This window comes from Suncus etruscus, chromosome 5 (genome assembly GCF_024139225.1).
Source record: "Suncus etruscus isolate mSunEtr1 chromosome 5, mSunEtr1.pri.cur, whole genome shotgun sequence".
Taxonomy (NCBI): Eukaryota; Metazoa; Chordata; class Mammalia; order Eulipotyphla; family Soricidae; genus Suncus; species Suncus etruscus.
This window is the reverse complement of record NC_064852.1, coordinates 98,199,543-98,226,431: the sequence shown is the minus strand read 5'-3', so window position 1 is coordinate 98,226,431 and position 26,889 is coordinate 98,199,543. Positions and strand designations below refer to the sequence as shown.

The following is a 26,889-nucleotide window of genomic DNA, read 5'->3' as shown; positions in this document are numbered from 1 at the left end:
ACAGAATTTTTACATGCTATTTTCAGATAAAAATTATTTTTACTAAAATACATAGAATTATACTTTTGCCCCCAAATCAAAGTCATTTGTAAACTGATGTGCCCCAGCAAACCTTTTTTAGTTTTATCTTCACTTATGCTTTTTTGAAAGTTCCAGTACTTAGCCTTCAAAGTGTCTTCTATTTCTCTTCTTTGAACTTTCCTGGACCTCTTCAACACAATGCCTCCTTCCTTCTTTGAGCAGAAAGCCCTAGCTATCTATGACATTTGGGCACTTATCATACATACTCCAGTGCTATCCTGAGTGGTGCTGTTGTGTATTATGATCTCTTCATGTAATATACTGATTCCCAATTATATTTCAATGCTCTCTGTAGAACAAATACTATCAGATTCTGAATGACAAAACTTTCATTAGAAACTCAACTAAGCTTCTGCATGTTCTATATCAAGCAAATAGACTCATATATGTGCAGAAAGATAAGGACTAAATGTCTAAATGAGATATGTATAAAACACGAAATAATTGTCGATCTTTTCAAGTTACTTGATATAAAATTATATATTTGCACGTGATTTTTATTATTCTGGGCTCAAAGAAACTTGAAGCTTTTCTAATAAGTGGTGTGGGCAGTGTTCATTCTGTCAACCCTTACCTGAACTAAAACTTTCCCCATCTTTTCCCTTTTCTTATTGCTTATGTTAATGGTTCAGTGATTGGCTTTCTATCTGAGTACGAAGATATTTAATGAATAGATTTCATTTTGTTTCGCTGGGGTAATAATCTGAAGTCTTTCCCGCACAAGTTTAAAGTGACCTATTTGGTGTGCTTTCTGTGACTAACCTTCCCAAGGCCTGGACTAAGGTCAGTAGAGTTTTAAAGATATAACCTCTTAAATGTCCTGTAGAATGGAGCGTTTCTTTTCTTTTCTTTTTACTTTTCGGATTAAAATAATAGCACCGTAACCAAAAAGGGGAATTATAAAGTCTCCTTTAGGAGACTTTCACAGAAGCTAGAGATAAGAAAGTTGTTGGTTGCCAGGTACCATATGGAAATATATTTCTTAGCTTTACTTAGTTCTACAAGCCTATTTTTTTCCCTTCTCTCTTGCCAAAGACTAGTTTGTGATTCCCCCAGCACCCTTTAGCCCTATGAGGAACAATAGCTAAGTTTGAAATTCCAGAATCCAAGCATACAGAGAAACACTGCCATACCCCATTACCCTCAGAATTACTATCCTGAGTCAATGGCCCTATCACTAGACCAATAAAATGTGGTCAAACATTAAATGATGTTGTCTGAGTGAAAGGGGACAAGAAAGAGCTTTCTTCTGGATGAGATTAAGACAGATCATAGACGAGACTTTTTCTACACTAACCATGTACACAGTAGGGATCCTTTTCTTATCTGTTGTGAGTCTCATGACAGGTGGTCAAAGCAAAAAGGCACAAAGAATCCATACACCAAATGGGAGGGCATTAACATATTCCTAGAAACTACATGGCTTGTTCGAGTCACAGGTAAGTGGTATGTACAACAAAAACCTATCGGTCAAAAATGTTTCTGAAATCCCACCACTTTCTTAAGCTGATACATAGGAAAGAACACTAGTTTGATTTTAACTTCACTAAAAAAAAAAAGGGCAATATTAAAAAAAAATGAGGAACAAGAGATAAAGAAGTCTAAGAGAGAGAGTTACTGAGCTGACTGCAAGTTTGAAATAAACTGATTACTTTGCACTGTAGGATGTTTTCAGAGAGGCAACCTGAAGCTGCTGGATATGAATTCCAGGGATGGGAGAGAGAAAGGAATACAAGTATAGACTTATTTTCCATGGTCCCTGGCCCAACAAGTTCCAGAGCATTAACAGGGCCTAGTTCTACAGGGAGCAGGCTGTGGATAGAACAACAGCAGAACCAGGAGAGGCAGAAAGGTCAGAGATGCATGGGGGCGAGGTGGATGGCTCTTGCCCAACTACCTCCCCACACTTCACCCCTGCTCTTCTTGGCCCCCTCCTACTCCCTCTAGGATTCTTTTCTTTCTACTACAGTTCTTCTTTTGAACTTCGTGGCCCAGTTTCCCCATTAAACTTCTTCAATGCCTGGCTTGGGGTAGAAGATTGACTCTGGCCTCTCTTTCTGCCTCCCCAAAACCTGAGGGACACAGAGAAACAGATGAAGACCTGGGAAACTCCGGAGGGGATGGAGTCAGCGTTTCTGAGCATGTGCAAACAGGTCTGGGGGAGAGCAGGGGTGCTGCGGTGGTGGATTAAGGATGAGATGCTGGTCCAAGTGGGGTTACCCCAAGCACGGGGCGCGCTGAGGCTGGGGCACGCACAGACCAGCCCGGGCGCTGAGGTTGCGCTTCGGGCGCAGTAGTGGCGTCCTCCGGGTCGGGCAGGGGCGAAGCAGCCGCGTGTGTGCCTGTTTGCTTGACGGGCATGCCAGCCAATCAGGGCATGGGCCCGGTCTGCCATGTGATGGGCGGGGAGGCCCCGGTGCCCAAAGCCGCCAGAGGGAGGCGAAAAACCTGAGCTGGCCGCGAGCCTCGGAGAGCAGCATCCAAGGCGGCGGCGGTGACAGCGGCGGCTGCTCAGGCTCGCTCGGTCCAGCAGCGTGCGCATCCCCGGGGCGCTCAGAGCCAGCGGAGAGCCGGGCGGGCCTTGCGCGCGGGGGGTACCGCAGGAGAAGAGTGGACAAAGCAAGATGGCAGGGATCTTAGCCTGGTTCTGGAACGAGAGGTTCTGGCTCCCGCACAATGTCACCTGGGCGGACCTGAAGAACACGGAGGAAGCCACCTTCCCGCAGGCGGAGGACCTTTACCTCGTCTTCCCCCTGGCCTTCTGCATCTTCATGGTGCGGCTCATCTTCGAGAGGTAAGAAAGGCTGGTGTGCCCATCCCCTCCCCCTTGACACACGCGCGTGCACACACACACACACACACGCACGCACACACACAAACACACACGCATGCATACACACAATTCACCTGCTCCGTGGCGCACGGCCCTGCGCCCCCAGCACTTGCGCTCGTATCTCTCATCCCCACCCTTTGTGTGCGGGAAGGGCTGCCCTGTCCGAGCCTTGGCGCTGGCTGCTATTCTGGGCACCGGAGGGGGTCTGGTTGGCAGACGGATTTCTTCCCGGGGGCCTGGGAGGAGTCGCGGGACCTTGGGGGGCCACCCGCCCACGCCTTGCAGGTTGGCTCTGTTCCCCGGTGGCCAGAACTGGTGAACAAAGGTGAGTGGGTCCCGCAGCCCTCTTGCGGGGGGCTTTTTTTGTCTGCATCGGTGGCAACCCTGAGCTGTTTGGGGGAGGGGGTCCTGGCTGCCCGGCCGGGCTCGCCTTCACCCACCTGACAGCCAGCCACCCACCTTCGGGACCCCGCGGGCTGGACGCCCGAGGACCTGCGCTCCTCCCTTTCCATCTCGGCACCCGGGCTGGGCATGCGGATGCTGAGGATTTAGCATGCCCAGGATGCCTTGGCCTCGCGCTGCTCTTTGCGTTAGCATCCGTGTTACCCGAGCATCAGTAAGGGTCAGGCCCCAGGTTCTGGGAAATGGGTGACAATAGTTTGTCAATAGGTGGTCTGTGCGCTCCAGGATAATATATTGCGTTTTCTTTAACAAGACAGAAACAGACTGCATCGACAGTGAGAGGATGGTATTTGATGGGAAGATGCTTCCCACGAATAAAAAAACTTTTTGCTACCACTATTGGGAAACAGAATCCTAAGAGTGTGTTATCGATCCCGAATTTGGTCCGGTAATTCCACTGAAACAAGCACAAACTTGTCTATTTCTCATCGAATCTCTCCCTAGTCACTAAACTTGACTTGCCTGTCACTTACACTCTGAGTGCTCCTTAAATCAGGGCAGTAGCGCACACTGATTGATGTCTTTCTCAACTGAGAACCCCTCCACCCCTTCACTACCCATCCAGAAAGGCACAATATCTCAGGTGCTGAAGGCTAGACGTCATTCCTCCATACCCCGTCTCCACTCCATCATCACCCATCCAGAAAGGCAGAAAGAACATTTCAGGTGCTGGAGGCTAGATCCTAGTCCTCCTTACCCTAACCCCCTCACTCTTGATCAATTACTTTGCCCTTTCTATTGGTCTGATACCACTATTAAGAATGGCCCAATCTGTCTTTCGTGTTGCTTATTGCGAGGAATGGCAACAGGGAACACAAAGTCTCTTTTGTTTTAAGAAAGGTGTATTTTTATAAATGGGTAATCTTGTTGTTTGAGAACTAAATCAGCTGTTCATATTTTGAGATTGACGTGCACAGAGGAACACATTTAAAGTTCTATTTTGAAATTATTGGACTCTAGCACAGAGACGTCATCAATTTTACCCGGTGGGCACTTTGAGAAGCCTGGTGAAAAAGTGGGTGTGTCTGAAGGTTAAGAGGTGCTTCTAGAGCAAATGTTTACTTACAAAAAATAAGAATGCATGTCTACCCCTGCAATCTCTCCAAAGAGAACCTGTTATGAATAGCAGGCTGCTCTGCTTTCAAACATAGTAGGGGCTCTCTTCTTAGCAGGCCAGTAGCAATTCTGGCTCGGGTCACTTCTACTAGATAATGCATTTGAGAGAGACATGTAGCCTTATGTTTTGGAAAACAAAAGCATGTCAGTTAATGACCCGTTTGCAGAAAACTGCATTTTCCTCACAATCTTCTGTGTTGATTTCAGGCTACTCATTAGCTTGGAAAAAAAATGTATTGAAGATTGGAGACCATGTTTCTACTAGACTCCCTGCTGTAAGAAAAAAAACTAACGAGATAGTTGAAAGCTGGAAGTAGATGTCAGATAACAGACAAATGTCTTCAATATCGATATATAGTTGGTCAGTTTCTTTCAAGTAGAAGTGATTTATTGGCCAATATGGAAAGTGAAAAAGTGGAAATTAATGATGTGTGTTTAGAATAATAATCCAATGAGGCTCACGTGCCACTGCATGCTCTGACTTATGGAAAGGTGTTTATTTTGTTTCTTCCTATAGTTGTGACAATTTCTTTACTTTAAGCATTCAGAGTTTCAGACTCAGATTCTCTGAAAATCTGAGGATGTTATTTATATCCAGAATGAAAAATTTTGCTGGTTTCTCCTCTTCTCAAAAATGACACATTTTGGCATCTAATCTGTGGCTTTCTTCTCAGTAGCATCAGTCAAGGGCCTGAATCAATACAACTGGACCAGAAATATTACCGCTGGGTCCAACTTTCATTTACTTTCAGTACCCTTCTGACAGATCATGCATGAATATTTTTCTTTTGTAGTTTTCTATAATTTATAACATAACTTTAAAAAAGCTTGTTGTGAGTTCCTTTGTAAATGAATGTTTTTGCAGCACGAACAATTCCCTCTGGATTTTATTCCTTTTATTCTTTTTTTTTTTATTGTGGGGGTTGGTTTTCAGTTTATTTTCAAAACTGAAAACATATTTACACAATAACTAATTATCCAATAATTTAATTTCTATTGACTGAGGTCTACTGAAACTAAAATTATAAATTTGTATGCCTTTTCAGTCTTAATGTGTATCTTCTTTTAAAGATAAATACTAAAGTTATTTAGTATTAATTGGTCTGCTCAAATGAGCAATACTGTCTGAATAGTGGAGGCACTGGTGATCACAACAATGCCAAGGTTTAGTGCCATATGGATATCCAGAATGTTTGGTTAAAAAGAGAATAGCGGAGCTGGAGTGATAGCACAGCAGGTAGGATGTCTTCCCTGCATGCAGCTGACCCAGATTCGATCCCTGGTATCCCATATAGTACCCAAAGTTTGCACGGTGTGATTTCTGAGTGCAGAGCCAGGAGTAACTCCTGAGTGCTTCTGGATGTGGCTCAGAGAATAGCTTGGGGCCTGAGTGACAATACATGGGTAGGGTGTTTGCCTTGACCCAGATTCAGTTCCCTGCATCCTGTTTCCCTGTATCATGGGTCTGCCAGGAGTGATTCCTGAGTGCAGAGCCAGTAGTAACCCCTAAGCATAATCAGACGTGTCACCCTTTCCCCCCACCATAAAAGTGTAGCTTAAATACAGTAACTTTGGAAATAGTCTGTGAATACCCAAAAGGATTTTTAGCATACTCTTTATGTTGCATTTAGCCTTACCTAGAGACAGGAAGAAAATACTTGATTGAAAGAAAAAAAAAATCCCTGGAGATTATTTTAAAATATTTAAATTTAAAATATTTGATAAAACTGTTATTCCTAGTATGAAAATTGTAGTAATTACCATGACATTTGCAGTTGGCTTGATGACAATAAAATAATATTTAATAATGTAATAACATCTGTTGCTGAATTTTCTTAAATAATGTCTGTTTAGATTCAGTAGGTCATTCTATGACAGATAATAATAAATCCTTCCAGCTTCACATTCTCAGAAATGTATTTTTCTATAGTATTCAAAATATAGAATTGGAATTTTTACTAAATTTCTGCTGTCAATAAAAATCCTCATTTTTTAAATAAAAGGTAGTGTCAATGTGTTTAGAGAAGAGATGCATAAACTATTGTGAAATTATGGGTGCTCATATTCTTATTAATTAGGGAAATCACCTCATTTCTGTTGTATTTTTTATCAATACCATAAAAATTATCATCTGCAATCTAAGTTTCATTAGTTTTCTTTACCTGCCCAATTCTCTGATTTCTGTAGGTCATTTGTGTATTTGAATATTTTGTCATAGAACTTTCAAACTGGCTAAATGAAATGTTTGGTGTTTTTCTTCAACAAGTCAACTAAAATAATTTTTTTTAAAAAGCAATATTTTATACAAATATCCTAGCCAACTTTTTGGGGTTTTTTGTATTTTTAAATTGTGGTTTAGTTCAGAAGAACCATTTGGGTTATCACTTGTGCCTAAAAGTGTATTTTAGAATAATCAGTAAAAGAGATCCTACAGAGAAAAAAACTGTTCTCTTTTGTCATAGATGAGCTCCAGACTAGACCTGGCATTGCTTATGTGGCTGGATAAGAAATGAGAGCTCTGATTCCCTGGTCCCAGACTGTGAAGATCATCTCCATTTAGGAGAATCACAACTAACTTGCTAAATCATATGCTAAAGACTGACCTGTTGTACTCAACAGGAACCACAGTATCAGGGAGGTTGGAGAGAGAAAGAGGGTGAAGAGTGGGAAGAAGGGAACAATGTGAGAATGTATCCCTGGTGCTTAGAAGCGCTAGAGAAATTATTTCTATGTAGTGAAGTGAGGGTGTCAGGTGAGATTCATTACCGAGGGCTATTTTAACTACTTTGTAAAGAAAACACTTGATACCCTATACCAGTGGTCGGCAACCTTTTTTTTCAACTGAGCCAAATCTCGCCAAAACCATGATTGAAATTTATTTTGAGAGCCACATTTTTTTGGGTTTTTTGTTTTATATGTTTGTTTTTTTTTTATTTGTTTGTTTTGGCAGCGCTCAGGGTTACTCCTGGCTCTATGCTCAGAAATCTTTCCTGGCAGGCTCAGGGGACCTTATGGGATGCCGGGATTCGAACCACCGACTTTCTGCATGAGAGGCAAACGCCTTACCTCTTATGCTATCTCTCCGGCCCCAAGAGCCACATTTTTAAAACCGAAAATACATAGGATGGTACACTGTTTTTAGTTTCAATAAGTTTTTATTGAGAATATTCTGCATGCAAGTATCCACATAGATCAGGAGGATACAAATAACACAACTGATTATAACACAAAAAATTTAGAACGATATTATTTATCGATAATGTTAAATTCATAAAATTTGCCTTACAATGTAGAGAAAATTACATCCTGACAATGACTGACAAAGTCACAAATACTGATGTGAACATTGGCCTTGCATTTCCTTAGAATAGTTTAAGTCAGGTTTGTATGTTGTTGTTTTTAATTTTAGGCGCGATTCCAGGTTCTCATCGGTGAGATGATTTCTCAATTTACTCTTGATAAGATTCATACTTGAAAATGATTGTTCGCGGGCCCGGAGAGATAGCACAGCGGCGTTTGCCTTGCAAGCAGCCGATCCAGGACCAAAGGTGGTTGGTTCGAATCCCGGTGTCCCATATGGTCCTCCGTGCCTGCCAGGAGCTATTTCTGAGCAGACAGCTAGGAGTAACCCCTGAGCAACGCCGGCTGTGGCCCAAAAACCAAAAAAGAAAAAGAAAATGATTGTTCACATAAATATGTAGACCCGAACAAGGAAAAAACAGCAAATGCTAGCTTTTTTTTAGTTGATTATATGAGTTGGGAATACTATTCCAGGTATTAAAAATCTACATATCTTCCTTCTCCAGGTCTTTCAAAGCAGACCACTTGTGCTGTGAACTAAGCTCACATTTGTGTTTCTCCAATCTTTTTTTTTTTTTTTTTTTTTTTTGGTTTTTGGGCCACACCCAGTGGTGCTCAGGGTTTACTCCTGGCTGTCTGCTCAGAAATAGCTCCTGGCAGGCATGGGGGACCATATGGGACACCGGGATTCGAACCAACCACCTTTGGTCCTGGATTGGCTGCTTGCATGGCAAACGCCGCTGTGCTATCTCTCCGGGCCTCTCCAATCTTTCTAAATTAGCACGAAGATGTTCAAGTTTTGAGCTCCACAGTTCTTTTTTAAATCCAGAAATTGCATTTCAAAGTTACCAATGTCAATATTAAAGGGAGAAAAATTTAATTCCGTTACAGTGGCATCCAGAGGTGTTTTAACAAAAGCCAACGTCACTTTGCTGTTTCTGAAATCCTGAAACCTCTTGAGAAAAGCTTCCCTCATATTTAAAAGTGCTGTTTTAAAATAGGTAATGTCAATATTAGAACTATTTTGGCGATGTTTCAACAGGCTTGGAAAGTGAATCAAAATTTCTCTGTCAAAATCTTGAGCAAAAACAGATAATTTGTTTTCAAACGAAATAATTTCTAACATCGAAAAAATTGTGTTTTCTTTCCCCTGTAGTTTATGATTAAGCTGATTTAGATGTGAAGTAACATCCACCATGAAATACAGTTTTTGAATCTATTGATTGCTTGTTAATTCTGGATAGTGAACACCCTCTCGAGGAAAAATCCTTATTTTTCTGATAATAAGCAAAACGTTTCAAAACCTTTTCCTTGATAACCAAAATGTGCTGAAAATTTGAAACCCTACAATATGGAGATGAAACAGGTAAAAGAGAAAAACCTTTTAACAATCTTTAAAAGCAAGAACAGTGTTCCAGAGAAAAATAGTGATTTCACTGAAAGGAAAAAAAAATCTATTGACACGTTAGTGTGTGCTGCAAGAAACCAAACTAAAATACACACAAAAACAAAAACTGCACTTTGTTAAAGGCATATGATATGTCATAAAGGAATTATGATAAAGTGCCTGAAACATTTTAAAAATAATTTTTATTTAAGCATATTTGTTACGGAATTATTCATACTTGAGTTTCAATCATATAATGTACACCACCCTTCACCAGTGCACTTTCCCACCACCAATGTCTCTTGTTCCTTCCCCTTCACCCTCCTCTGCCTATGTCAGGGGCAGGCATTTTGCTTTTTTTCTATCTTTTCCTTTATGACACTGAGGTTTGCAAAATTTTCTTTATGACACCATGGTTTGCAATATTGTTAGTTAAAGGGTACCATGCATGCCACTTATCCATTTTCAGCATCCAGTTCTTGTCCAGAGTGATATGTTTTAACTATCAATGTCATAATGTACCTTTCTCTATTCTAACTGAACTCACCACTTTTTATGGCAAGCTTCCTATCAGGGACTAGTCCTCCTGTCACTCATCCCTATTTTCTCTAGATATTATTACCATATTGCCATTTATTATTCTTATATGCCACAAATGATTATTCTGTGTCTACACCTCTCTGACTCATTTCACTCAGAATAATAATCTGATGTGTTGATGTATGTACAGATGATGCACTGTGCATGGCTCAGTGCTTTTGTATAGTCACAAGAAATAGAAGTTGCACACCCGTACATTGTATCCACTCACTGTATGATAGACTGGATTCAAAAAACTCCCTGCTGAACTAAACTCTGTGACAGATGACACAGTAAAGATAATTTGTGAAATTGACAATTGTGATCAAATCCAGGCTATTCACCACCCTGGGTGACAGTATGGATGCCCACTACTAGCATCTTCTCCATGAAGAAGTGAAGTGGCTGTTCAGGGGAAGGGTGCTCTCTCGCCTTGTTGGCAAGAGGGAAGAAGTAATGCAGTTCCTGTGAGACCAGAACTCTGACTTTGTACAGCCCCAGTGGACAAGGAATGGGTAGCTAATCTTGTGCATTTGGTGGAAATTGTTCATTTTCTCTATTAATTTAATATTTCTCTGCAGAGGAGTTTCACAAGTAATTTTTACAGTGAGATGGATGTGTTCAAAAAAGAATCTGATTCTGGAATAGCTGTGTCTGAGAAGGAGATATTGAAATGTTTCCACTCTTGCAAAAAATTTCTGATTGGCACTTATATTATGCAGAAAGTCATAATCAATATAAAAAACAGCATTTAAGGGCATTAGCTCACAACTTTAATCATGAGTACTCTGACCATGAGAATCCATGGAAAAGAAAACTCTGGGTTGAGAATCCCTTCATGGAAGATGCCCACTCTTGTGCAAAATAAAATATGTGTTTTAAGTTCACTCCAGGCACTGTATTTTTAAACCCCACCCAACCTGGTCTGAATAAGCAGGGTAGTAGGAAAAAAATAATAAACCAAGCTAGCCAGGAAAGGATGATAGAGTCTATGGCCTTTTACCTTGTACTCTCTGCCTCGAGCCCAAAAATCTAGAACACCTCTTTCTTTATTAAAACCAATTCCCAATACCAGGAGGCTTCAGGTCAAGAGAGAGAGAAACAAAAGTACAAATTCAGTGGGCTTTTCCATATCAAAGGAAGAGGTTTAAGAAAGGATGACTTTGGAGGAACACCTTTGTTTAGGGTTGATACTGGGTATCATCTTACACTCTTGGAGCCGGCAGCAGGGGCTGCACACAGGGCGCGCACTAACAGAGGCTAGGAGCAAGAGTCCTGACTCCTGGAGCGGCCGCCTGGCACATAGAAGAGCCGAATTAAAAGTGTAAAGAGCCACATGTGGTTCGCGAGCTGCAGGTTGCCGACCTCTGCTCTATACATATGTATACATAAATACAAATAATATGCACAGTTGCCAAGATTATGTTAGCTTGTTACTGTCTTTGTCATACCACTAGGTATATTTTAAGTGTGCAATAGATTAAAGATGTGTTTCCCTTTGAAATTTCTAAATTGCAATCCTTAATTCTCAGGGTGACATTAATAGGAGGTGGGACTTTCAAAAGGTAGTTAGGGTATGAGACTGGAGATTTCACAATAGGAATTAGTAATTAGTGCTCTCTGTAAAAGGCCCCAGAGAGCACCCTTCGGGGACCTTTCACCCTTATGAAGAGTATGAAAAAACCATTGTGTGAGTCAGGAAGAGTATTTTCAACAGATACAGGATGTGCTGGTATCTTGATGCTGAATTAAAAATTCAGCATTGAGAAAAATCCATTTCTGTTATTTACATGCCACCCAGTTTATGGGTTTTATTTTTTAGTTTGTTTTTGGGCCATACTTGGCTGTTCTCAGAGCTTACTACTGAATCCATTCTCAGAGCTCTCTACTGGCCAAAGGGACCATATGTGATGCTAGGATTGAACCTAGTTTGGCTCTGTGCAAGACAGTTTGCTTTACCTGCTAAACTATCATCTTTGTTCCCACAGCTTTTTTTTTTTTTAAACTCATTTGCATTGTAAGTGATACAAGATAGGATTTTTTTTTTTTTTTTTTTTGGTTTTTGGGCCACACCAGGCAGCACTCAGGGCTTACTCCTGGCTATCTGCTCAGAAATAGCTTCTGGCAGGCACGGGGGACCATATAGGACACCAGGATTCGAAACCAATGACGTTAGGTCCTGGATCGGCTGCTTGCAAGGCAAACACCGCTGTGCTATCTCTCCAGCCCCCAAGATAGGATATTTGAAAAAAAACTTCATTTTTCCTCACTTAATGCTAACTCTCCATAGTTCTATAAACTTTATAAACTCTTAACTCTAACTCTTGTCTCTTATTTATTGAATAATGGTATAATTCAGATGAAAAACTATGACTTCTTGCTTTGTCAGAAATTTGTGTAAGGGAGTTGGATTCAGAAAGAAATCTAATCAGTTTCTGATTAGAATACGAAAGCTGAATTATAGTGGATGTTTTGTTGGAAAACTGAAATCAAAGGGATGGCTTTCATTGCAGAGTTTAAGTATTGCTATCTTACCTTTCAAAATAAAGGATTTTGCAAGTTAAGATAATAAAGATAATTAAGGCTTGCATTTTCATGGTGCAATATTTAACTCTTTGTAATAGGTTGATTTATGGATAAGGTGTCATAATGTTCCTCTTAATGGGCAGCGCCTCAATCTGTTGGGGAAGGCACTGATCTTTCAGCAAATCACAGATGATTTAATGTCACCAAGGTCCTAATGAAATTAACACTTTAGTTATTACTTTTCTGCTGAAACTATCTGAATTCTCTATGGACAGTCTATAGTTTTTCTTTCTCCTGCACTCCAATTTGTGAGGTGGTTTCTCTTCTGTGATGAAGCAAGACACAGAATGGTAGAAAGAAAATGTTTTACTTGAATTTCTTCCACCAGCAAACTAGTCCTTTGAATGTTTTTTTTTTTCGGGGGGAGGGGGTGCCCAGGAGTTCCTGAGGCCTCCAAGGCTACATCAGCAGGTGCTTAGAAGGCTCTGTGGTGTCTGGGGCCCTATGTATAATGTAGTCCAGCCCTTAGAACCATCCTCAAGATGCCTTGGAAATGATCTGCCTTACACTTTTTGTTACTTGATAGTTGTTTCTCCTGGATATAAGTTACCAAGTTCAGTTGAAAATATGTATATCCAGTTATAGTTAATTATCAACTTGCAATTTATTATTATTCCAGGAAACAGTATTAGTTACAGTGCTGTGAATTCTGGCTGTGATACTCGCCAGAGGTATCTGTGGTTCTTACCATGTTCTCATTGAGTATCATTCTCCTGACTTTGATGCTTGCTCATCTTTGTTACAGTGCTTGCTTCAGTCACATTTTTTAATTGTGGGACTGGTACTCTTGCTGCACCAGAGGTTATACACTCTTGTGTCTCTTGAGGTCCCGGACAACAGTGTTTCCATGACTGCACTGGTCACAAGTGGGCAGTGAACTTTGTAATATGACTGTTGTCGGTCAGACACTGTTGCCTCTCTAAGCCATCTCTAGACCCTTACATTTATTCTTTTAGTGAAGAATGGTCGTACAGCAGTTTGTTTTTCTGGTCATGTGTTTATGCTTTTATTTCTTTCTGTCTCCTTCCTGTCCTCCACAGTTTAATTTATAATCATTAGGAAGTGTTTTTAGATCTTTACTTAGATAAGGAATTTATGTAGATGAAGGAGATACTATCCTGATTATTATGGTGAATGAGACAGTGGTAGAATAGCTTGGAAGAAGTTTGAAGAATTTAAGAATACTTAAAAATTTTCTGTAGATAAATATGTATATCATAGTGTGTTTATATATGTGTATATATACATATATGTATACATATACATATATATATTGTAAAGAGAGAGGAAGGAGAGAGAGAGGGTGTGTGTAGGGGGAGTAGGGTGGAATGGGGTGTGGGAAATATTGTTTTGATTTTCTAAGTAGTGCATCTCCCAGCAAGCCCCATGTTGGCCACATGTAAGGTAAGTATTTAAAGTCCTTGCACTCTCTCAAACTTCAGCCATAATTTTTTATGTGAATTTAGAGATAGACTTAAAATTTTATATCGGATGACTGAAATTTGGAAATCAAGTAACTTATTAGAAAGTGATTTAGAAAGGAGACATGCCAAAGGAATATAAATGTCAAGATGAAAAAAAGGTTCTTAGGGGGCCAGAGTGACAGCACAGTGGTAGGGCATTTGCCTTGCACACTGCAGACCCAGGACAGCCCGAGTTCAATCCCTGGCATCTCATATGGTTCCCCAAGACTCTCAGGAGCGATTTCTGTGCACAGAGCCAGGAGTAACCCAGGAGTGTCACTGGGTGTGGCCCCAAAACAAAAAACAACCAAAAACAAAAACAAAAACAAAACAAAAACATTAATTTTGCCTTCTCATTTAAAAATAAAGAAAAAAAGAAAAACAGGGTTTTTTTTTTTAACTTTTTTTATTGATTGGGTATTTGTGATTTTAAAATATGAGATTTTTAAAAAATTAGTGACAGAGTATTAGGGAAATGAAAATAAAAATAAAATGATACTACTTATCAGTCATTAATATATGTGTATATATGTTATAAAAACTAAAAAAAATTTCTCTTTGGCTTGGATATTTAGTTCTGTTATTTTTAAACAACATCAATGCACCTGAGACCAGTTGGTCCTTGGCCCCATCATTTCATATTTGTTTTTTCTCCTCCACTACATTTCATTCCTTCTCCCTGCTATACTCTGGGGCCAAGGGTGTTTGAGATAACTTCCATTTAACCATTGCATTTCTTCCTGCAGATATTCTAAATACCACATATAAGTGATATCCTATATTTATCCTTCTAGCTTACTTCATTTAACATAATATCTTCTAGTTTCATCCATGTTACAGTAAATATGAATGATTGCATCATTACTATTAGATATATAGTATTCCATTATATTTATGTATCACATCTTTATGATCCACTTGTCTTTTGTTGGATGTCTAGATTGATTCCAAGTCTCAGCTATTGAACTGAGTGCTGCAATGAATAGTGGTGTGCATACATTCTTTTGGATGAATGCTTTTCTGTCCTGGGGATAGATACCCAAATGAAGGATTGCTGGGTCATGGCAATGGTCATGGCCTAAGAGCCCTCCATTTTATTTTCTATAGGGGTTAGACCAGGCAGCATTCCTACCAGCAGTGAATGAGAGTTTCTTTCTCACCACATCCCTGCCAACAGAGATTGTTCCCAGTATTTCTGATATGTGCCATCCTTGCTGATGTAATATCATATCTAATTGTTATCTTGATTTGGATTTCCCTAATGATAAGTGATGTTGAACATTTTTTTTCATAAGTTTGTTGGCCATGGTCTTTCTCTGAGAAGTTGTCTGTTCATTTTCTCTCCCCAATTTTTGATTGTGTTATTAGGTTTTGTAGAGTTAACCTTTATGAGTGCTTTTTTTTTAACCTACATACCTGTTGTGTTGAGTGCAAAAATTTTCTCCCACTTAGTCAGCTGTCTTCTGGTTTTTGCCCATGTTCTTTGCCATACAGAAACTTCAGTTTGATGTAGTCCCATTTATTCATAGTCCTTGCCAAAGGAGGTTCCCACTGGTGGTGGATTGGCCCCTGATTTACTGTATATCTGAAACTGAATTATGATGAACTTGATAAATTACAATGGTTTCAATAAAATAAAATAAATAAAAAAGAAAAAAGAAAGAAAGAAGGTGTTGTCCAGGATGTTGGGTAAATTAGATCTTTGTCTGTTGGTTTGGGAATGTAAAATCATTCACTGCCATGGAAAACATAGAATTAAAAAAAATTAAATATAGAAAACCCATATTCAGCCACACTGTTTCTGATATATACTTTTGAAAGAATAGAAATAAGGGTCTCAGGGCCCGGAAAGATAACACAGTGGTGTTTGCTTTGCAAGCAGCCGATCCAGGACCAAAGGTGGTTGGTTCGAATCCCGGTGTCCCATATGGTCCCCCGTGCCTGCCAGGAGCTATTTCTGAGCAGACAGCCAGGAGTAACCCTGAGCAATGCCGGGTGTGGCCCAAAAACCAAAAAAAAAAAAAAAAAAATAAGGGTCTCAAAGAAATGTTTATATACTTAGGTTTACTGAAACATTATTATTAGCTGAAAGCTGGAAAAATTTGTATCTGGAGAGAGATGAATTAGTAAATAAAATATAGTACACATGTATAATAGAGTATTTTCAACCCTTATTAAAAAAGGAATTTTGAGGACATATGGACATAGATAATGGTCTATGGTCTATGGTATGCCCAGATCACAAATAGACATAAAGATTAATATAGCATGACACCTAAAGTAGTCTTGTTCATAGAGACAAATTCCAGAGGCTGGGGTTGATTTCCCAGAGGCAAGAAAGGAGAAGAAAATGGGAGGTTATTGTGTCATGGGTAGGGTTTAGGACTTTGCAAGATGAAGAGTGTTCATCATGGGGGATTGGATGGTGGCAACTTCTCAGCAATGTGAATGCTGTCAATATCACTCACTGCATCTCACACTTGAAATGTTTGAGACAAAAAATTCTGAGTGCTCTATAATGTACATTAAAAATAATAAGTAAGACTCAAAAATAGTAAAAAATAGTTACTATAAAGAACTGGTTTCATTTTTCTAGGCTTTGCAGTTTTCTAGTTGGGAGCAAATGCCATAGTCCTCTGATTGCACACAGTTCCATCAAGCATTGATAGTTTGTACTAACATGTGTAAGTCCATTGGGATTCAGGAGGCCATCCCCTTCCGCCACCCCTGATCATGGAAGGAAGACCAAGTATTTAAATATTCCAGGCCTTTTTTGAAAGGCACTTCAATTAAACATATTTCTTCAATCCAATTTGTTTCCTTTTTTATTAAATAATTTCTTTATTTAAACACCGTGATTACATACATAATTGTAGTTCAGTTTTAGTCATAACCGTGCAACCTTCCCATCTGCTATCTCTCTGGCCCCCTTCAATTTAATTTTTAAGATGGCAGTTTAGTGATGATGATTTGGCATCTATAAAACAGGAGGGCAAACCTCCTTTGAAAAACACATCACCTAGTTTCAGAGGAATCCCTAGGATTAAAGTAAAAGCATCCGAATGAGCTCAAAATTAACTTTAAAATAAACTCGGATGCATCAGAGCAATAGCACAGTGGTTAGGGAATTTGCTTTGCATGCAGTCAACCCAGGTTCAATCTCTGGCATCCCATATAGTCCCCTTAGTCTGATAGGAGTAATTTCTGAGCACAGAGCCAGGAGTAATCCTGGAGTGCCATAGGGTATGGGCCAAAACCAAAACCAAAACCAAACCAAACCAAACCAGGATGATACAATACAATTCTGACTAGGCTACACATAGATGCCAGAAGATTTGAATCTTGGGTGTGAGTTAAGCTCTGGCCTGCCTCATTATAGGCCAATATAATTTTACAAGCATTTTGGAAGCAAATGGTCAAGTAGTTGAAAATAGAAAAATGATTTTAATTAAATGCTTTGTACTGTATCATAACTGCAGGCATTGCTAGGTATATTTTAATCAAAAGAACCTTTCAGTTTGTACTATATTTGGCCGTTGTACATACATAGCATAGCTATCTGACATTCCTAGAAGAGAATATTTGGGGTACTTTTTTGTTTTGTTTCTGCCTTTTTTTCTTTTTCTTAATACAAGCCTTCCAAATGATTTCTCTTGAACCACTTCTGCTTCCGTACCCCTTCTTTTTGCTTTTACTAACTCAGAAACTAGATTGTGGAGATTGGCATTGGCATTGGGTTTGGAGCAACACAGATGGTTTCATGGCTAGAAGCATGCATTCCTTTACTAGATAGTCTTTTTTCTTACAGTGACTCAAGGAATAGTATTTGTCACTTTTCCAGTGTCTACATAAATGTCACATCTTATCTTGGTGGTTTTCAGGTTACAAAGCTATTGTTGCTGTCCTCAAAACTGTTATTTGGATTCTTTTTTTTTTACTTCCCTTTTTACCCTTTTCCCTCCCTTCACTCTTCTCATTTTTTTTTTGAATTTTCTCTTATTGTTCTTCCTTTGCTCTTCTGCATTTCTCCTTCTCTTTCCTGCTTCTTATTGATAAAGGGAAGTCTTGAGAGCGGGATGAAGCTTTGTAGAGTTGAAAATGGGGGCAGGGATATAAGAAAAACACTTAAAATCTTATCCAGGGACACAGTTTGGCAAGTATTATAGTAAAAGCTGCCAACTAGTCTAAGTGGCACTATAGATCTTGTCTTAATAGATCACAATTTCAAAGTAGAATAAAGTGACTTGGTGGTTTAAGCAGAGGGGTGGGCTGTTTTGGACACAATAGCTTAAGTGAAGGAAAAGTGAGAACCCAATTAATCTGTCACTTAGGCATTGTGGAGATTAAGAGGGACTGTAAGGGCTTTGTGTATTGATGTATCTTGTATGCTTGGATAGACTCAAGGGTGACTGTGCATTTTCAATTATGTCACTGTTTTTCACATTTGTTGCAATTAACTAAAAGTACTTATTCCTAACAAGAATTAAAAGAGACTATAAGATAGACCAAGAAAATTTAGGTTTAAATTCAAAAACCCTGCCCTTTAATACCTGAGTCATAGTGAAGATTGACTCCTCTTTATAAATGGAAAATATACCCACTTTGTGATTGGAAGATTGGAAGATTAAAATTTTTTATTTGGAGTAGACACAATAAAAACTGGAATCTTAAATAAAAAAACTGATCTTGAGAATACAGAGGCTGGAGTCATAGTCAGCCAGGTAGGACATTTGCTTGGCACATTGCTGATCTAGGTTTGATCCTTGGTACCCCATATGGTCCCCAAGCCTGCCAAGAGTGACCCCTTGAACACAGAGCCAGAAGCAAGCACTCAGCACTGGTAGGTTTTGCCCCAAACAAAAGACTGTACATTATCTTTCTAGATCCACAGACAGTCCTTGAGTACTGCCAGAAGCAATCTCTGAGCTCAGTCAGGAGTAAATCTCGTATGGGGCCAGGTGTAGGCCAATAATTACCCCCCCCAAAAGACTACACACTACAGGCCAGAGGGGGTGGCACAAGCGGTATGGCATTTGACTTGTAGCTAACTTAGAACAGACGGCGATTTGATCTCCCAGCATCCCATATGGTTCCCAAGCCAGAAGCAATTTCTGAGTCCAACAGCCAGTAGTAACCCCATGAGTGGTCAAGTGACCAGGTGTGAGCCAAAAACAAACACACAAACAAAGACTACACAATAATAAAAATAAACAGTACCTACTACCTAGTGTGTTATTTAGCTATACTTGAGAAGTAGTATTCTATAATGTAATTATTGATGGTTGTGTGATTGGGGATGGATTGGTATGGGGGAGACAGAGATTAGTAATGGAGGCAATAGGACCTGTTTATATGTTTGGTCCTGCATGGTTACTTGTTCTGTTGAAAAGTCAATATTTAGAGATTTAGACAGGCACGGGAGCCCCAATTTCTCTAGCACTCAGATTGTTTAGGAAGGAGAATGCTTCTGAGCCTTTTCTTCTTAACTGTTCTTTGGACAGGAGACCATTGATGAGCTTGTATTTTTGTGGCACAGAATTATTTTTAATGGTGGAATGTTTAGAAAGATGTGGGGCAGTTGTATATTCAGTGAAAGCCAAATGACAGTTCTAGGCAAACTCTAAAACAGGGGTGGTGAACATGCGGCTCTCGAGTGTGGCTCCCGGCCAAAATGAATGCGGCTCTTTGCCTCTTATTATTTTGTGTACTGTGGCTCTTTGCCAAGTTTGGATTTTGTTCTGCTGCTTCTGAGGAGGGGCCAATGAGGCGAGATCTCCGAGCGTGGAGCCCTGCCCCCAGGCTGCGTCTTCCCGTCTCCCATCCCTCGGAAACAACTGCACGGGCCAGTGAGCGGGGGTGGGGGGGTGGGGGGGTGGGGGTTGGGGTGTGTGTCACATGTTGGGTCACATCTTGCCGTTAGTTCTTAGTGTGGAGGACGCAGCACACCTTCACCATCACTGTGGGATTTTTACCCTCACGCAAAATGGCAACATGCAATATGTGTTTAAGATATTATTGTTACAATTATATGCTTTTGTGTGAGTGTTTGTCTGTTTTGGCAGGTCACTGCGTGGTGTAGCTCTCTGACTCTCACAGTTTAAATTTTTGGCTCTTTGTGTCGAATTTGTTCGCCACCCCTGCTCTAATTCTGTCTATTCCAGTGGACAGAGTTTCTCAGGATGTCCATTTTCTATGGCTAGATGACATGTGCAAATATTTAAGCATATCTTTTACCACTAACCTGAACATGGTACTTTTATTGCTGGAGTCTAAATAGAAAATCGAGTAGGGAGTTAACCACTGGTCATGCCAAGCATCAAATTCACCATTATTAAAGTAATTTTGGAAAGAATCAGCCCTTCCTTTAGCTGCTAAAAATCTAGGTGCTGGTGATCTCATTTCTCCAGGCTTAGTTTCCATGTAAAACTGTGTAAATGAGACAATATATGAGTTTTGTGAAATGCTGAAGGAATAGGAATCCTTGCTCTTTAGGTTGATTGAAAACACACACACACACACACACACACACACACACACACACACACACACACACCACCATAGAATCCTTTTCTGAGTGTTATGTTAAAATCTTGAGTTTTTAATTTTTATGTTTTGGGGCCACACTTGGTGGTCAAGGGCCACACTTGGGGAGACAAAGTATTGCTCGAGATCAAATCAAGGCCTCCTGCATATAAGTATGTTTGTGGCTTATCTTTATGACCCTAAAATCCCAATATTTATAAATGAGATCTTCCCATTAGATTTATAAAATATGTTATTAATATTAACTTAGACCACAAATGTGGGATAGGCCTTGTTCTTGGCTTTTCCCTAGTTGGCATTGTCTCTGTGTTTTATTTTCTTGATTATCCACCTTTCCACTTTCTCTCCTTCCCAGGCAAGTTCTGAATATTTTCAGTTCTGGTCTAGCCAGTGCAGTCACCCTAGAAGCTTAGTGAAGATTGGGCCTTATCGACCTCATTGTTCTGTGATTTTCTTCACTGAGATTGTATAGTCATACTGAGACAGCAAAGAAAAAAATTTTTTTCTAATAAAAACCTTCCAGAAAAGGAAAACCTTGAGACCAACATTTAATCGATTTCTTTCAAAATGTTAAACCTAGTCTCATTTTGACAAAAAATTTTTTAGGACCAGAGAGATAGTCTAAAAGTAAGGTACTTTGTTGTCCATGCGACTTGCTCTGGTTCAATCTTTAGCACTGTGAGCCTTGCTAGGTATTTCCTGGAGGTCTCCAAGCACTGCTGAATAACTTGCATATTCCCTTGCACCACAGGTCTGGAGTAGCCCCTTATTCTCAGGCCCATCACTAAACATCCAGTCCTATTACTGACTATGACCTTTGGTTCCTCTGAGAACAGCTTGGGAACAATCACTACCCTGATATAAGAAAAATAATTCAGTTGAATAGCATTGGATTTATATTTATAACTATTCAAACATTCAGAATTAGCTGGAAATGTAATTTTTCTTCTTTATGGAAATAAATTACATCAAATATGGACTGCTTTGGTATGGCCGGATTAGTTCAGAAAGAATTATACCTGCTTTCAATTTATGCACTTCCCAGGTCTGTTCAACTTAAAAGGTAATTTAGAGAAGCTTGCTGTGTGAATAACTGTATAAGCTCTTAATATTTTTAGGCATTGACTAGAATGTCAGATGATCAAATATGATATTTTATGATGGTTGTCTTTTAAATGTGAAAATAAGTCAAAGATGAAACCAGTAGATAGTAGAAAGACAGATTATCCCAAATTACCTCTCTATAAAATATCAGTAATAGTTTAACACAGCCTACTTAGAAAGGAAATTTAGATATCATTCAAAATATGACATTGTTCATATATAGAGTCAAAATATATGTCATATGTGAAACATAGTGTGGAATAGTGAGGGAACATTTGCCCCAGGTGCATGTTGTAAGGAGGTATATTACAAATAGAAGCTTTTAAAATATAATGACATTCAAAGTTTGTCTGCATTTGATTACTAGCTTGGGATGCCAGTTCTAAACATAGAATTGGTAGAGTGTAAAAGTCCCCTCCATACTAGAGCCCCATGCTCTTCCCAGCCTCCTCCCCTGCCTGCTGTGATGACACTACTGGATGTTGTTTGTAGGTGACAGATGAGCAGAAGACCACACTTTGAAAAATGCTGCCATTGTTCAAAGTCTCCACCTCCTCTGTCTGATTTGGGACTGAAACCTATAGAATGAAGTGACATCTCTTTGCCACCCATTCGGGTGCTGGCAGAATTGGCCGCTCATGGAAGCCCTGCAGTACCAAGGTGGAGTGGTTAACTGCTCCCGTTTATCTGGGACTGTCCAGAAAACGCTTCAGTCCAGGGAAAACGGAGCAGTCGGTTACCCCACCTGATTGCTCACCCTGTTAAACCCTTGTTGGACTTGTCCTCTGCCAGGAGTGTTTTTTTTTTACAGTACCAATGTGGATACTCTCTGGATAAAGAAGTTGTGGTATATATACACAGGAATGCTACCCAGCTATTAGAAAAGATGAAATCTTGTTCATGGATGAAACTGGAGGAAGTGGTCATGCTAAGTGAAATAAGTCAAAGAAACATGCTGAATGATCTCACTCGCATATGGTATCTAAAGAAACAAGGAGAGGAATGAACGCTCAGAATCAGACCACAGAAGCAACATTAAGGGTGGTGGCAGAGAGGATGTGTGTGTGTGTGTGTGTGTGTGTGTGTGTGTGTGTGTGTGTGTGTGTGTAAGGACAGGAAGAAGGATTGAGAGGCTTCAGTAGAATGTGGTGATGTGGTGGAGGGTTGATTTTGGTGGTGAGCTTTGTGTAGTACTAACATTGTACTCTTAAACCCTAACCATTTACATTCTTGTTACCTCAATAAAAAATACTTTAAAAAATGGCTGCTCGCCTCTCTGCCTCTCTGCTTTAGTTAAGGGGGAATGAGGGTGGTTAGTGGGAAGAAACTTTTCTGGTGATTGAGATATCTTCTCTATACCATTTTTCAAGTCTTTCTTCCCTTTCTTCCAATTTTTATTGAGGCATTATAATTTATAAGTACTGTTAATGATTGATTTATGTATACAATGTTCCAAGCCTGTACCCTCCACCAAAGTGTCAAGCTTTTTAGAAAAAAGATGATTAAAGAGCTCTACAATTAAGTGCACATATCCAGGGTCAGATTTTGGGGAGTTTGGGGAGTGGGTGGGGAATCAGTATAAACGAGTACGGTACATTTATTCTGAATTGCTGAGAGTGTATACACAGTCTTGTCCTTTTTCCTCTGCCCCAGCTCCTATTAAGAGACCACCTATAAATGACTGCTTGCAGAAGTGAGGGATTGGGAACAGACCAAAAATAGACAAGACAGGTGTTGGTTGTTAGCTAGCAGTTATTTCTAAGGAGTGTTCAGGCAGTCAAGTGGTTTTCTGTGTATGTATTTTATGCTCATGGTTTTGTTGCATTTTACAATGTGGAACACTTACCTTTGCGAATATTAGATACCTGTGGTTTATTTTAAAGAAATGACTTCTCAGAAATAAACATCACAGGGAGTTGTATTATGCAGTTCAACGAATGAAATATTAGAAAATTCCTGTTGCTCTGGCATTTCCTCCCTCTCTGCAGCCTGAACTGCAGATCTGGAAGCAGGCACATGGGCATGTCAGCTCTGGGCTCTGAACCCTATGCCTAATCTGTCCACACTTTGACTCAGAGTCAACCTCTATATGACTGGGCAGAGGGTTGTTTATCAGTCACTGATTCATGGCTAGTCACTGTTTATTGCCCCTTGGACAGCTGGACCCTTTTTGCTTAGCATTTTCACATTCTCTATATTCTTTTTGGCAAAGATCTCTCTCTACATGTATGTAGGGTAGTGTGGGTAAATGAAGACTCTCTTGCTTAAGTGACCTTTTGATCCTGAGCCTTGGTTACCAGCTGTTTTATCGTTACTCATACTTTTAAGATGCCTTGTGTGCTTAGGACAGGCAAGAAGAACTTTCCCCTAACTTAATTACATATTATTAACTTACATTTCTGAGTGTTTAAAAATTCCTGTCATGAGTATTATGAAACAATTTTCTTGTTTAATAAATGCATTTTATTTTTATTTTTGTGGGATTTGGGGCCATACCTGGTGATGCTCAGGGATTACTCCTGGCTATGTGCTCAGAAATCGCTCCTAGCTCGGGGGATCATATGGATCACCTGGGAATCGAACCCTGGTCCATCCTAGGTCAGCTGAGTGCAAGGCAAAATGCCCTACTGCGGTGCCAGGGCTCTGGCCCCAATAAATTTTATTGTAGACATTTTTTCTGATAAAAAATTTAAACATCTTGACTTTCACAATTTTTAAAATTTAGCTTTTGATACATGGTATCAGAACAGAAAGTGAAATTCTTCTGTTTGGTGTGACTAAATAGGTTTATTTTCAGATCTGGGAACTCAATTATTTTTCATATAAATGGATGGATGGTAACATTATTCCAAAAAAATAACCTATCAAATTTTGTCAAATAATTATTTCTATTTTTGGATTGCAGGATAAACCTTTATGTAATTGTCTAGAAAATTTTAATACTTTTATCTACAAACACAAAGAGAAAGAGAGTGAGAGACAGATGGACCCAGAGACAAAGAGAAAGATCTTTAAAAAACTTTGAAGCCTGCTTTTTTTCCCACCTACACAACATATCTTTGTTTGGTTGCCTTATACATAATGGTCTGTTCTTTGTAAATTCTATTAGAAAAATTGCTAAACATTCTTTTTATTTGTTTGGGAATCACATTTTAAGAACCTCTCATGAGGCTAGTCTGGCAGTGTTCCTCATGGGATCCTGTAGGGGTCAGGGATTGAATTTCTACCTCCTGCACAGAAAGCTTGAATATCAGCACATTGAGTGATCTTTCCAACCCACTCTCTCTTAACCTGAGGTGAATTTAATGTAATTTTGATAAACAGTTCCAGTATTTAGGGAAATTCACTGTTTTAACATAGTGTTTTGCCAAAGAAAAACAGATTAGAGCTCAGTCTAAGAGGGATCTTTAGGAATGCTTTCTGTGGGGAAAAAAAGCTAATTAACACCCCCATTTTTTTAACCTGACAATTGGGAACAAGAAGAAAGTTTATAATTGTGACATCTCCTACAAACATTTTAAATAAATATATATCTCATTATTGATACCCTTGTCAACACATTGTCTTAGGCTTACTAAGATAAAAGGAATGGTAAGATAAGTTTCACATTACAATAATAAAAGTAAATGGGAATGTTAAATACTATCTATTTATATGAGAAATAATGAATGAGGATTACCCTTATATGAGTTTTTCTAATAATTTATTCTATGAGTAGTTAACTTTATGATTGTTATTCTGAGGGTAGAAAATTTTGTACTCAATGGGTCACAAGTAACAAGTAACCATGATTCAATACCTTTATTAAGATAAGGAACTCAAAAGTAAATTTAAAATTCAGATCTAGGTTATTCTTCAGTTCAAATGAATACCTACCCTAATTTGCATTCTTGTTACCATATTATTTTATTGTCTTTTCTGTTTAGGAAAGAAGTTGTGAAGTTGTGTTCTTAACCTGTAATATGATATATATATGTATATATCACCTTTTTAAAAAATTAAGAAATAGAATCACTGTGAGATGAACCACTTTTGACTCATAAATGATTTAAAAATACAAAAAGAAAAAATAATATCATGAACTTTTATTCTCACCAACTAAATGCTACTTCGCTATTAAAAAAATTGGGGCAAGAGTGATAGCACAGCAAGTCGGGTAATTACTTCACACATGGCTGACTCCAGTTTGACCCCTGGCATCCCATATGGTCCCCTTAGCCTGCCAGGAGTAATTTTCTGAGTGCAGAGTCAGGAGTAACGCCTGAGCACTGCCAGGTGTGACCCCAAACAAACAAACAAACAAACAAACAAACAAAAAAAGCAAAACAAAATACCCAAACAAACAAACAAAACAAAATTGTTCCATTTGTGACATGAGAATAAAATAAGTGAAATAAATCAAATGGAGAAATACGTACACTTTATCATTTCACTCTTAACTGGAGAAACATACAAAAATAACTAATAAAAAGAACAAACAACACTAAAACAAATCAAACTCCTAGACTACTTAGATTACAGAGTTCAAAAGGGGAGAGTGACTAACTGGTAAATCAGGTAAAGGGGACCAATTGTATTGAAATACTTGAAAACTACTTTAATATATTTGGAAGTTATTGTAATTTATCAAGCACAGATGATGAATTAAAACACTGTACATACTTGAAACCAATATACCCAACAAAAATAAAATAATTTAAAATAAATAGCCCTTCAAGTATGTTTTTCTTAGTAAAACAAAAGGTGCATGTTCAAAACTTTAAGGATAGGCCTAGAGAGATAATTCAGGTTTTAGTGAATTTTCCTTACATGGAATCAATCCAGGTTCAATTTCTGATACCCCGTAAAGTTCCCAATCACTGACAGAGTGATCTCTAAGTATAGTGCCAAAAGTAAAGTAGTAAACTCTGAGCACTGCCAGTTGTAGCCCAAACACAAAAACAATCAACAAAAAAGATACTTAACGGTTATATGCCATAATGTTTGTGATTTATTTTGTATCATACAGAATAATGAATTAACTTTAGATGGTGAGAATGAAGAGATCATGGTACCATTTTCTTTAAGCTACTCAGTTTGTGTCTTGTATTTCTATGCCATGTTTTCTTTATTTGCTCTTCTGTTAATGGGCATTTAGGTAGTTTTCATGTCTTGGCTATTGTATACAATGCTGCAGTGAATGAGGCAATGCTTTGTTTCTATTTCTTCATTTCAATATTCCTTTGTATAAAGTACTCAAATATGATATTGCTAGATTATATGGCAGTTCTATTTTTAATTTCTTGACCTCCTTAAGGTTTTCTACAGTAGTTATGCCAGTTTATTTCCTGCAGTGTGTTGATGTTCCTTTTTCTCCCCAGTACTATTTTCTCTGGTCTTTTTGATAATTATATTCTCACTAGTAGAAGGTACTATCTTGTGGTGTTGATTTGCAT

At 39.0% G+C, this 26,889-nt stretch overlaps 1 protein-coding gene across 1 annotated transcript in view; it reads left to right on the top strand.

Annotated features, from left to right (window-relative positions):
- The first annotated feature begins 2,676 nt into the window (after positions 1-2,676).
- Positions 2,677-26,889, top strand: part of CERS6 (ceramide synthase 6) — a 331,923-nt gene continuing 307,710 nt past the window's right edge. Inside the window, exon 1 of the mRNA XM_049773537.1 lies at positions 2,677-2,875. Within this exon, the coding sequence (XP_049629494.1) occupies positions 2,706-2,875 (170 nt within the window). The 5' untranslated portion in view covers positions 2,677-2,705. The remainder of the gene's footprint in view (positions 2,876-26,889) is intronic.